General features: G+C 41.5%; 1 protein-coding gene across 1 annotated transcript in view; it reads right to left on the reverse strand.

The window, feature by feature from the left end:
* Nucleotides 1-5,810: 5,810 nt before the first annotated feature.
* KSR2 (kinase suppressor of ras 2) overlaps nucleotides 5,811-14,111 on the reverse strand; it is a 530,220-nt gene continuing 521,919 nt past the window's right edge. The window contains exon 20 of the mRNA XM_033953868.1: nucleotides 5,811-5,948. Coding sequence (XP_033809759.1) covers nucleotides 5,811-5,948 — 138 coding nt within the window. The remainder of the gene's footprint in view (nucleotides 5,949-14,111) is intronic.

Genomic DNA, 14,111 nt, shown 5'->3' on the forward strand with positions numbered 1-14,111 from the left:
GCTTTGGTTTAGGTCTAACAATAGAAGCAAAAGATTTTTCATGGTCAGACAATTTCTTTAAAGAGAAATAAAAGAATAAAAGAAAAACACAGCAATTTGTGAAGAAAAAGAACACAAACCACAGTGAGAGAAGGCACGAAGTAATAAAGTTAAACGCAGAGAGTCAAAGATGGACTTCTCGACTCCGCAGAAAACTGAGAACTGAGGAGACGCACCCTGTGCTGGGCGGGAAGGCACTCACGCATGCGCGGTGCGGCTGATTCGAAACTTCTAGTTTCTACAAGCAAGTCTGCTTGCGAGGCTTCCGCATCGGGGCTCCGTCGATGATGTCACCCATATGTGAAAATAGGCTGCCTGCTTGTCCTGGGATAACTTTCATGTTCTCTTTACTATGCCTATTGTAGTTCTCCCCACTTCCCTTTTGTATCGTTCTGCAATGTTCATATGTCTATTGTAGTTAATAACTAAGACCCTGTTTTTCATTGTAAATCGCTTTGAATTCACGATATTACAATACATCTGAATTTTAATAAAACTTGAAGCCAATTTAGAGTACTTACCTTCTGAGAGCCAAATGGAAATTGATAATGAGTAAATGTTTAAAAGTTTGCTAAAGAGGAAAGCAGGTTGGCAACATTCAAAACTGTGATGCACCTGAGCTGCAGTCATGACGTTCTTCTATTTTCTCTGGGCATGTCTGCAGCCTTCGACTTGGTGGATCACAATATACTGCTCCATCGCCTCAAAGAAATAATTGTTCTGCCTTTCAATGGTTTAAATCATATTCGTCTGGTCTTATGTATTCGGTTAATCACTCTAATACTTCATATCCATTGCAATCTGGTGCACCACCGGGTTCTATTTTGGGCCCAATGCTCTTCAATATTTTCCTTGCACCTCTTACTCTTGTTCTACAGTCCTTAGATTTCACATTTTTCATCTACTCAGACGATTTTCAGCTCATGTTCCCACTCGAGACTCATTCACAATCAACATTTCCGCCATTTCTGCAAAATTAGACATCATAGCAGACTGGCTTACACTAAACAAACTTCAAGTTAATTCTCAAAATACTGCAGTGTTGCTTTTCTCTTAAAGAAACTCACCAGTAAAAACATTAATCTTCACTATGGAGTCCCCTGAAATTCTCATCAACAACTAAAATCTTAGGTGTTGTAATAGACAATCCCTTAAGCTTTCATTCTCATATCTCTAAGGTGGTATTTTCCTCCTTTTATGCTCTCCATCAAATTCGATCCATTTGCTTATTTCTTCAACAAAACTCACTCCATATTCTTTTACCCTCTCTGTTGTTGTCCAAGCTTGATTACTGTAACTCCATCCTTATTGGTCTGTCTAAATATCAGTTGCACAGGCTACAATTAGTTCAGAAGCTATTGATGTTTTTTCAATCGCGCAGAGTTTTCTACTTGGACCAGTCCATTCCCATATTTGACCACTTTAGGTTTTAGGATTTGATCCACATTTTTGAATTAGGACTTTCAGGGACCCCTGAGGAAGATAGGGTTGTCGAAACACAGACCATGTTGGGTCCATAGTCTCCATTTTTTGGGTCCTTGACATCTCGTCATTTGGATTATTTGACTATATTTTCAATAAAGACCTGCATCTTGGACATCGTTGTTTCTGTCTTGGTTGACCTTCGGGTCTGTGGAGTATTATGGGTCAATTTTTGTTTGCTGTCTACAATTAGTTCAGAACACTGCAGTTAGACTACTTCATCATTGTTCCAAGTTCAATCATCTCACTCCACTACTAAAGACTGAGCATATTCTTCCAGTCTCATATCGCATCCCATTTAAATACAATATTCTCTCTCACCAAATATTATCAAGTGAACTTCCTTCTTTCTTATTCAGTTTCTTGGTTCAATACTCTCCACAAAGAACCCTTCATTCATCTCAACAACAGTTACTTCTTGTCCTATCATTTTGCCAATTATTTCTTGATTTTCCGTAATGGCTCCCACTCTTTGGAATTCTTACCTTCCTATCTTCGCCCTGAAAGCTCATTCCTGACATTCAAAGCGCAACTAAAGGCCTATTATTTTTGCTCATAATCGGCTTATTCTCAACATTTAATATGCAGTTGAGGCACATTACCTCTTTCCAGCATTTTGCTTATAACTCCCTGGTAATTTTCTATCCTACTTCTGCACTGAATGTTCTCTTTGATCTCCAGACATAATCTGTGGGCAATTTATTCCAATATGTATGGGCAGAAATCAAACACGCCTAGTGCTTTACCCCATCTTCTGTTTCACTCCTTCCCCCACTTTTTTGTTTTTATTGTAACCAACTCTTTCTTTTCCTTTCCTTATGTTTCCAATTTGAATCATTTTGTCTTCCTGCCCCTTTTTTATTTTTTATAAATATTATTGTAAACTGCTGAGATTTTAACCTCAGTTTCATATTTGCGGTATATCAAATAAATTGAACTTGAACTTAGCTTAAAGTTGAAAGCATTTGACCATGCATTGTTATAGGAATGTCCTGACAAAGGAAAGACTATCCCCTCCTTTACTAACGTGGAGCAGGGGTTTTAGCGCTGGCTCATAGAATTTCTATGAGCGTCTGAGCAGTTCCCACTGCTGCCAGCGCTAAAACCCATGCTACGCGTTAGAAAAGGAGGGGGTATGTTTTCTAGCATTTGCTGAAGCTGCTCATTCAAGAAAGGAGGAGAACATTTAGGCCATTGTTTTTCCAGGAAGGAGTACAAGAACTGTTTGTAACTTTACAGCAGTGTGAGAAAGCCTTTAACAACAGAAAAGAACTGTGAATAATGTCAAGCCTGCTTTAAGTTTCAAGTTTTATTAAAATTTATTAGCCCGCTTATCACACTTGGGGGGATTACATTTAAATTCAAAGAGAATAAATGATGACAGTGCTGGAGGCACAAATAATGTTCAAGTTCTCTTGCTTTTGCTTTAAACTGGTGTGGGGAATGGCCCCCTACCTATCTCTTACCACATTTCGAGCTACACATCCCCACTAGGACAACCAGAAATTGCAATCTTTTTGCCTATCCAAGGATCACTGATTGCAAATACAGGTCCTTTCTGGACAGAACTTTTAAGTTTCAAGCTAGTAAATAGCAGACCTGGCTGGGCAATTACATCAACAGAGCCAGGTTGACCTACGGCGCATTTCGGAAAGAAATTAAGACAGCACTGTTCGATAGATTTATCTCCTAATCAGATACCATTTTAAAACTATTAACACCATGCTGATAACTTTGAGAAATATGTGTAATTTTACAATTCACTACTCTGTTAACTACAACCACAGACTACAAAACCTTCAAGAAAGATATTAAAACCATACTCTTCAAAAAACACATAAAACCTATCCAGCACTCTCTATACCCTTAGTACTCTCTAATATTCTATTTACCAAACATTATCTAAAACCCCAAAATTCACCCTATTCTTATCTCCTAAAGACTTCTACTTCCCACTGGTAACTTTAAATGTTTTATCTCATCGCTTATTCTTTTACTTCAAATTTGGAATGTAATTCTTGTTTTTAGTTTGGATGTAATCCACCTTGAACTGCAAGGTAATGGCGGAATAGAAATCACTAATGTAATGTAATTGTATTCTGTAATTCACTGATTGTCCAGCTTTCTTCAGTGTAAACCACCTAGACGTCGTAAGATTGTGGCGGTATAGAAAAAATAAAGTTATTATTATTATTAGGTTATTGGGGAGAAATACAATAGTGTATAGGAATGGAGATGAGGGGGTCCTGGATATGTCGATCCAATTTGCAATGGGAAAAGAAGTTATAATTCAAACGTGTCCCTAAATAGGCAATATAACATCACATGGGACTTTAAATGATTGAAACCTGAATGGGATTTGGGGGGAGGGTTCACAAATAACTGATGATCCCAAAGCCATTGAGTTTGGCCTTATAATAAAAACTCAATGATGGACTGTAAAGGAAGTTTGAGAGAAAGCTAATTTGCCTGTCCTTGTAAGCATGTGAGCTTGGCTGAGCCTGAGTAGGCCAGCCGCCAGACTAAAGCCTGCCTAAATGTTGGTGGGACTGTAATAGCGGAAAGAAGAGAGTTTGAACTCAAATTTGTTTTGAACTTTAAAAGAAACTTATAGAACCCAGATGGGAGATGTTTTGTTGTTTTGGTGAAACTAGTTTTGGGGATTGTTTAAAGAGAAACCTTTGTTCCAATAAAAGTACATAATCAAGGAACTGTTTGTAACTCTGGACCTTAGGATTTTTTTCCCAGTACCAAATTTTCTGCCAACTTCAATTTAAAAATTTGCTCGGTTGAGATCTGTGAGCTGGGCAGTTATAGCCTTGACCCACACTAGCCAGGCCTACACCCGGCCAGAATATAGAGTGAATACAGTACTCTCTAGAGCAGGGGTGTCCAACCTTTTGGCATCCTCCTGTCGGCGATTACGAGTTTGGGGGGGAGGGGGGTCCGACAGGAGGAGTTAGGCATCCTCCTGTCGGTGATGGGACAGGCGGCCGCGGCCGCTATACTTTATTGCAGCAGGGAGATCCCTTGCCGCGATCAGTATAGCGGCCGTGTCTACTTACAATGTAGACCAGCATTTTGCTGGCCTACATTTTAAGCGTCTCTTCCTCTACTAGGGAGACGCGTAGGGCCGCCTAAGTTCGCCTAAGGCCTGTAGGCGAGCTTAGGTATCTTGCGGGTCTCCCTAGGCTCCCGGAGGTGCCTTCAGGCCTGCTTGGGGAGCATTTTTTTTTAAAAAACGTGCATCCCGATTGGCTGATTAGACAGCTGTAGGACGTCTACAGCTGCCTAAAATCGGGACGCACTTTTGGAGAATCAGGGTCTAAGTTTATAGTAAATATCAAAGCACTGTGCATAAAATCAGCTAGTCAGATTTGATGTGTTAATGAGTGAATTGCAGTTTGAAGCATAAACATTATTAACGCTGTATATGGAAGTCTCGATGTCGTGTTTACATTCTGCTTCTGTGAGCTGTGATACTCCTGCAAGGTTTGTGCAATATTCACTCTTATGGGTTAAGCGTTCACTCCAGCCTCTTGGTTTCATGCCCTAGACCAGTGTTCTTCAACCTTCTGACACCTATGGACCGGCGGAAATAAAATAATTATTTTGTGGACCGGCAGTTGAAGAACACTGGGCTAAGTCGTGCCCATCTTCACCCCCCATAATAGTACTAATTGTAACACCATTTTTTTCCATTCATTTTTCATATATAATCATATTAACAATACATGATGGTAAACTACAAAATTAAAATACACAAAGCATACTGTATGCTTTTCAACATTCATTCCTGCCAGAAAACAGATAACCCCATTCAAATGCAGGACCAAAAACTAAAAGTACTAATATTCACAAACAAACTGAGGTCTTTTTCTCTATATATAGGACTCAATTCTGTTGAGTGCTATGGGATCCCCACCCAATTTGGGGCATGAGGATTTACACCAACTGAACCCTGATATAAATCACCACGCTTAAATTAAGCATGGATTCCCTGAATGCCCAAATCCCAGAAACGTCCCTGACCTGCCCATGTTATATGCAAATCTTTAGAGAATACTGACTGTAAAGATGCACATGTGAATTCCAGTTATTACTAATTAGCACCTCTAATTGATATCAGTGCTGCTAATTGGCTCGTTAAGCAATTAAATTCTACACACTATATTGAATTAGGAGGATATTGATTCTCATTGAGTTGCTAAATTTTTCCAGGTTCTACAGCTTCCTTTTATTTGCATACTACGACTCCCATTCAAACTTTTAGCTAAGGATGCTTTGTCTTACTCTGCTGATTTCCAGAAGTGGCCAGGGTGGGAAAGGCGGCGATTCCGCTTTGGCAATTTCTCCAACATCTCCATGAGTCTCGTAAAGCTGGGTCTCTCCTCCTGCTCATAGGCCCAACAGAAAAGGAGGATGTCCTGCATGCAAACAAAGAAAACAAGTAATATGGTAAATACTTTCCTAAGTGAGGGATCAGAAAGTGAAGACACTTACTTGTAGCAGCTGTTCTCTGAGGCATATATTCTTACATGTGAGCGATGTCATCCATAGAACTCAGTACAGACACTGCCAAGTGCCCATATCACGCATGTGCTAGTGCCTTTCCACTCAACATCAGCTCACGGAACCAATAAAAAAGCTAAGAAGCCAACTAGGATAGGTGGGCAGGTTGTGAGAATATATACTGTCCTTGGAGAACAACTTTGCTTTCTCTGAGGACAAACATGCATTATTCATATTCTCACATGAGGGGTTTCCAAGCTGCCAGGATCATGACTCTGGAAGAGGTTACACACAGAATAAACAGGGTTGGAGGGAAAGTTGGTGCTCAGGAAGTGAAAAGATTTTGCAAAATTGCCTGTCCAAACTGACTGTCTCTTCTGGAGTTTTGTTCCAAAGAGTAATGAGAGGTAAACATATGTATAGAAGACTAAGTAGCTGTTTTGCAGATGTCCTCAACAGAGGTAGAGCAGAAATTAGCTATTGAGGAGCCATAGGCCCCCATATTGTGGGCTGTGACATGGCCTTGCAACATCATCCCAGCCTGAGAATACTTGAAGGAAACACAGTTCACTAGTCTAGCAGAGATGGTTCTCTAGGAAACAGCAACCTCTAGTTTGTTAGAGTCAAAGGCTACAAAGAGCTCAAAGGACTTCCAGGTATTATGTCAAGGTACCCTTACAGTCTAAGGTGTGAAGGGCTGCTTCTCCAGGATGGGATTGTGGTTTTGGAAAGAAGACAGGCAAAACTATGGATTGGTTAAGGTGAAAGTAGGGAGGACTTTGGTATGCATGTCATGATAGAATCTTGTGTATGGAGGACTCGAGACAAAGGCTTGAAGTTCACTCACATGACATGTAGACATGAGGGCTCTACGAATGACTTTCAAAGTCAGAAGTTTCAGAGAGCAACATGAAAGTGGCTCAAAGGGAGACATCATGAGAACAGAAAGAACCACATTGGGATTCCAAGGACCAGGTGGAAGCTTGATAGGTTGTTTTGTGTGAATGAAGCCTTTCATGAAACGGACTACAATCGACTCCACTTAAGTGCATGTCAGTTAAGTGCACGCTTCGGTTATCCGCATGTGACCTGCATGGTCCCCTTTTTTTTATATTAAAGTAAATGGACATAAACTCCAGATAATTGCACTTCTGATATGCACACAATCCACTTATGCGCACAGATGTTATAGGTCCAATCACCATTCTCTCACATCACATTCACTCCGGTTAACTTCATTCACACGTTCTGACAAGCCAACCAGACCCACCCTTGCACACATTTGAATATATTGAATGAGCTACATGTTTTGGAACTATAGCCTAGGCCTAGCCATGTGTTCGAACTTTTCAGAACTACAATACTGTACCATGGCGTCGCATGGACAAAAATCATTGTCTTTGGCTGAACATTGATGTGTTAAAGAGACTTGACTAAAGGGAGAGTCAGGTCTCTATTGCAAAACATTACAGCATTCAATCCTAGCCAGATTTCTCGGCTTTACAAAAAAAGGAAGCGATATTGAAAGACTGGCAGAACAACAGAAATCCTACTAGAAAACGAAAAAGAATTGAGAAGGCTGGAGACATTGAACAGGCGTTGCTGCAATGGTTTGCAGAAGCTAGAAGTTGACAACTGCCAATCAGTGGACCTCTGCTGATAGAGAAAGCAGCACTGTTATCTGGGTGTAGAAGACTTCAAAGCGATAAACGGATGGTTAGAGTGGAAAAATTCATAATGGCATGAAATTTAAGAAGCAGCATGGCAAAAAACAAGACGCAGATGAATTTGGTACTGAAAGATGGGTCATAGAAGTGTTGCCATCAGTCATTGGTGGATATGAACTACGTGACGTGTTCAACACTGATGAGATGGGCCTCTACTGGTGGTCCATCCCTGACGGAACATTGGCTTTCAAACGCAGTGAAGCTGTTGGCTTCAAAGTGCCAAAGGAACGATTGACATTGCTGCTAAGTTGCAATATGGTGAAAATCTCGAGCCACTAGTGATTGGGAAGAATTGAAATCCTCAGTGCTTCAAAAACATTAAACGCCTGCATGTTGAATATGAACGCAACAAAAATGCATGGATGACGGCGACATTGTAGATTGAATGGTTACAGAAGCTTAACAATCTGATGAGAAGGCATTGGAGACACATTCTAATGCTGTGTGATAACTGTGCAGCACACAGCAATGACGTAAGACTAACCAACATCAAACTCATGTTTTTGCCGCCACACACGACCTCTTTGATCCAGCCGATGGACCAAGGGATCATCGCAAACGTCAAACATCATTACACGCCACTCATCTTATGATATGTAATGGCAGTGATTGATGCAAGCATGGAAACCAGCCCCCAAGCTGCTGAGCTGGTGAGAAAAATGACGGCGCTCGACTCTTCATATGGTACAGGAGGCATGGAGTCGAGTCTCATCATCAGTGATTTCAAATTGCTTTCAACGGGCGAGCTTCGTTCACGCATCTGATGAGACAACTGAAGCTGACACTTCATCCATTGAACTCCCAATTGAACTCTCATCACAAGAGTTTGAGCTGTATGTAGCTGTTGACAACGATCTGACACACTATCTGACAGCTCTAATTCTGATATCTGAACAGTGATTTAAAACACTGCAGACAACCAAGAGTCCGATGATGACGGAGATACTGCTGCTGTCATCACAACTAATGAACCACCTCCTTCTCAGACGTGCTGAAGTCCCTACACACGCTGCGTTGTTATCTGGAAATAAATGGCTGACTATGGACAGTTTTACAGCATCAGTAGTCAGATACATAGACTGAATCATGCAATCTGCGTGCATAAATCAATGACTGATTATTTTAGTAGAATGTTGGTTTTAAAAAAGTTTATTGCATTAGACCAAACAGTACTGTTTCTATCACTGTACTGTATTACATTGTATTCGATGTGTTTTTGGTTGAATAAAAGTTTTATTGCATTTGACTACAGCGTACTGTAATTTTTCATGACTAACAAGTGATGCGCACACTCCGTTTAAGGACACATGGCAATCCAGTCCGAAGGGTGTGCACTTAAGCGGAGTCGACTGTACTAAAGGATGAAAAGAGAGGTTTTGGGCTCATTTTCACAACAGAAACATGTCCAAAAACTGGCATAAAGTGGCACTTGGACATTTTAATTGCCAAAACGTAGTGTCAATTTTCTTAGATGTCTTGCAGGTCATTTTCCCTCTAGTATATCTAAATCTCAAGGGGACATGTTTTGGATGTCTTGCAGGGATAATGAAACTTTTAGTAAGGCATTTAGACATTCGGAGTTAGACCTGTTTTAAAAGTGCACAAGTGCCAAAAAGTTACCCAAACTGACCAGATGACTACTGGATGCATGAAGGCATGACCCCTCCACAGTCCCCCAGTGGTCACTGAAGCTCCCACCCACCCCCAAAGATGTGAAAGAAATAGTACATTTGAGTTTCTATGACAGCTGCAGGTATTATGGGAAATCCTAGTAGAGCAGCAAGAGGGGGATCAAGGCCCATATCCCACCCATTTATGGTGGAGAAAGTGTAAGCCCACTAAAACCCACCTATAAACTATTGTACTGCCACATAGGTGACACTTGCAGCCATAAGGGTTTGTACAGTAGGTTTTGGAGGGCTCATCGTACACTATAAGGGGTTCTGGTGAAATGTGTACCTGACACCCTTTCTGTGAAGTTCACAGCAGTGCCTCCTAAGGTGCTGCACTGCTATGTTGGCATGCCTGTGTGGCCAGTCTATTAAAATGCTGGCACCTCCAATGTCTAAATGGGCTTCTTTTGGACATTTTGTATTTTCAAAAATGGCCCCCCAAAAACAGATGTCCTAAGGACCAGAATGTCTAAACGAGTCATTTAAAAATAGACATCTTGTGGTTTCAAAAATGGTCATTTTCCTGACCCAACTTTTGGATATCCTTGCAAGAATGTCCAAAGTTTGACTTAGATGTCCTATTGAAAACACCCCTCCATGTTTCTAGACATGAGTGGAATGCTGTTGAGCGGTTAATTCCGGTCAATTTTGTTACTTCTGGTCACTTTGGTCACTCCCAGTCACTCTGGTCCACTCTTGGACTCTTGAATACCCTTGGGCCCAAATTCCCCATAGGGCATAGTCCTTGGCCACACACTGGCCATATCAGGATCCTTTTGGCTGGCTTACCTAGGGTTAGGCAAATACTAGCATTCACACCCCACACCCCCTCCCGAGGGTTGCCCAAGAGCTTCTGACAAGTTCTCCATTTCCAGGTCACTAGTCCTGGGAATCTTGTTTTCTAACCCCTTTTTCCCTTGGGGTGAGTAGCAAGCTCCCAGTTATCTTTGCTGTGTCCATATGCAAATCTGAATGCAAATGAATCTCATCAATGGTATCTGTTCCCGGCTTTAAATTCATGTTGTTTTTAAGTAGTGTGTTTTCACTGAGGCCTTCTTCTTTAAATTTGGTGTTTCTGGTGACAGGACGCCCACCCCATCACAAACGCACTGAAAAGACTGAGATGAACGCTAATGAAGTTGGTTTTTAGATCAGTGTTGGAGAAATATAGAAAGTAGTCTAGTATTGATGGAAGAGGGGAGGTAATAGGTTCCAAAGAATGCAATGCACACCAGAAAGAGAACTGTGTCCATTTAAAGTGGTAACAGCAATGAGCGGTAGGTTTCCTAGATGCTTCCCCACCCATGCAGTGCAGAATTCTGCACAGACCTGTTGTCTCTCACACTCCTGGTCCTAGTCCTGATTTGACAATCCCCCTCCCTTTCTTTTGCACAGGTCTGGCCTTTAATTTAACCCCCTCCTCATATGAAGCCAGTATCTCTTACCCGTGGGTCCTCCCCAAACAGCAATGATGGCCGGCCAGCAGAGGCAGCGCTATTAAACAGGCTGCTTGAGGCTGGCCTTCCCTCTGCTGCGTTACTTCCGACGCTAATGCATCAATGTATGCATCGAGGAGGTAAACATCTGGGAGGACAACCTGCCAGATCTAGAAGAGGAGGAATGAAGCATGGACAAAGACAATGTTGAGTCTTGTCTCTGAAGAGAGCCCAATGTTCGATACTTCCTATGCAGCATTGACATATGTGGTATCAATACCAATAATGGTGCCAATGCAAGTTGACCCACAAATCTCCTGTCATGCTTGATATTGATGCCAAACCAAAAGGTTTTTCACACTAAATTTGTCGGGCTTTCAGTGACCTCTTTTTCTATACACAGAGAGTTTACAACAAATGTCCCAATGTTCAAGATCTAGGCACTGAACAGACCAATTGTGGGGGTCAGAGCCTGAAATGGTCCGGTTACATTGAGTGCATTTCTTGAAGCCACTTGGCACTCTGACATGGAGGGGAAAATGGCTGATGCAAAGTCAAAAGGCTCGCTTCCTAGGTTGAAAAAGGCCTTGAAGTGGCCTAAAGGCCAAAAATCCCAAAACTGACAGAATTAACCAAACTTGATGAAAGCATTAGAAAATGATAAAAAGAATTATGAAGAAAAGAACAATAAAATAATATTAGGAAGGCACAAAAAAGATTTTAAAGTCTGACTCAATGAGGAAATACTGAAGTCTCAGTTTCTCGGCTCCGTGGAAAACTTAGAGCTGATGATCCCATGAGCCAACATCAGGTGGGAAGGTACTGGCACATGCACGGTATGGCCTCTGCCTAAAGATTTAAAAGAGCAAACAAAAACAGATCTCCCCTGCCCCAGAAGTAGAAAGGGTGGGGGGAAGAGACAGCTCCAACAACACTATCGAATAATAATAGTAGTGAAGGGAAGCCCTCAGTCACACAACTGGCTATGGGGAAACACCCCACGAGCATGAGCTGTCACAAGTATAACCAAATTTTTTTATATTGTCCCTAAAGTACATAACGAGGTGCGACCCCCGCCCAGACGTCCGATTGTGTCCCTTAGAGGCATGGTGCTGGAGCCCTACTCAAAATTTATCGATTGGTTTCTCAAACTTCTTGTCAGCAAAGCCAGGGCATATGTAAAAGACACTACACATTTTTTGTCTACCATTGAACAGTTGACAGACATACAAAATACCCACATATTAATAAGATTGGATTTGGAATCTTTATATTCCAACATACCTCAAGAGACAGCTTTGGAACTCATATCCAGGATTTTTATGCAGGAAGTTTACCATGAACAGATTAGAGCTGATTTTCTCATCCAGTTGGCTAAGCTTGTGCTCAACCATAATTATTTTAAATTCGATAAGGACTTTTTCCTTCAGACGCATGGCATCGCAATGGGCACAGCCGCAGCTCCCAGTATCGCAAATTTATATGTTTCCTATTTTGAAGAACAATATCTATATTCTTCTCCTTGGTACATGTATATCAAGGTTTGGCTCAGGTTTATTGGCGATGTGTTTTGCATCTGGACTGGACCTAATGAACTCCTTCTGTTCTCTTTGGACTGGTTAAATTCTCAGGATTCCAATTTGCATTTCACCATGACTACCAGCATGGAACAAATATCTTTCTTGGATGTTTTAGTTTCATAACATAGTCCTATATTAACAACTACCTCAACTACACCAGCTGTCATCCTACATGGCTGAAACAATCAATTCCTATCAGCCAGTTCCTGCGGATCCGCAGGTTATGTTCAAGTGACAGAGAATTTCGAGTCCAAGCCCAGATCTTATATGATCTTTTCAAAGAACGAGGTTACCCTCATCAGGTTCTTCAACGTGCTTATACCAGGGCTCTTTATGCCAACAGAGAGCTATTACTGTATAATACAGCTGCCTCCGAGGACACTAAAACCATCTGTGTGTTGACATTTTCTGATCAGGCAGCAAACATAGCTGGGATCATAAGACGGCACTGGCATGTTTCACAACTGAATTCATCCTTTCAGGATCAACCATGCATTGCATATTCCCAGACTATGAATCTGGCCTATCATATAGTCCGTTCAAAGTTTGTGTCTGATTCTAGGTTTAGGATCTGCAAAGGCAAACATAACAGCTGTAACATCATGTGTGATATATGCAAAACTACCATTGAATGTGCACAGTGGGTGCACCCTCACACTCAAAAAGTGTACTCTTTAAAATCTTTCACTCACTGTAGATCAACATGGGTTATTTATGTTCTAACCTGTCCGTGTCGAATGTTATATGTAGGGCGTACTCAAAGATCTATCAGAACTCGCCTTATTGAGCACAGAAGCAGAATCAATACTCAGTCCATGAGTCCTCCCATAGTACCTCACTGTGTTCAATTGCGGCATTCTTTTTCTGACCTACGTTGGAATATTATCGAGCAGGTTCCTGAGGACTCTGATGGCGACAAAGTGACTTTTTTACAACGGAGAGAATAATATTGGATTTTCGAGCTCCAATCACTGCACCCGTTGGGGCTCAATGAATACATTGAGTGGCAAGGTGCCATTTGATTTTTTTCTTGTTATGTATTTCCTCCTCCCCTTCAGGGGATACACCATATATCCAGTTATTATCATTATTATTTTGTATCATCTTCCTTTTCCTGCGTTTGGAGATTTTTGTATAGAGAGATTTTGAATCTCCCGGGTCAGACGCCACGTGATTGATGGTCATGAGACATATGGGCACGCAGCAGTTAAATTCTAGAAGGCGTTCCCCTCGGGCCAGCGCCATTTTCTACTTTGCGATATCATCTGAGACTTTATTGAGATAGCCTGGCTGGTTCCTGAGGTTTTTACCCTCAAAACGGAGTCCCTTTGGACGAGCTTCATCATGGCTGGCTATTTTTCTTGTTCACTAAGTACTTCTAATAGCTGACCTAGCTTTTATTTGTGCCTGCTTGGCTGATTTTGGTAGCTCTGGCTCCCCAGATGGGGGGTAGAGACAGCCTTTACAACCTATAAATTTATACATTTATATTATTTACTTGTGCACTGGTTCACATATTTATTGCACATAGGGTTAGCCCGGAATGTTTCATAGTTACTACCCGTGAGTGGGTTATACTTGTGACAGCTGGTGCTCTTGGGGTGTTTCCCCATAACCAGTTGTGTGACTGAGGGCTTCCTTTCACTACTATTATTATTCGAT

The sequence above is a fragment of the Geotrypetes seraphini genome, chromosome 8, assembly GCF_902459505.1.
Source record: "Geotrypetes seraphini chromosome 8, aGeoSer1.1, whole genome shotgun sequence".
NCBI lineage: Eukaryota > Metazoa > Chordata > Amphibia > Gymnophiona > Dermophiidae > Geotrypetes > Geotrypetes seraphini.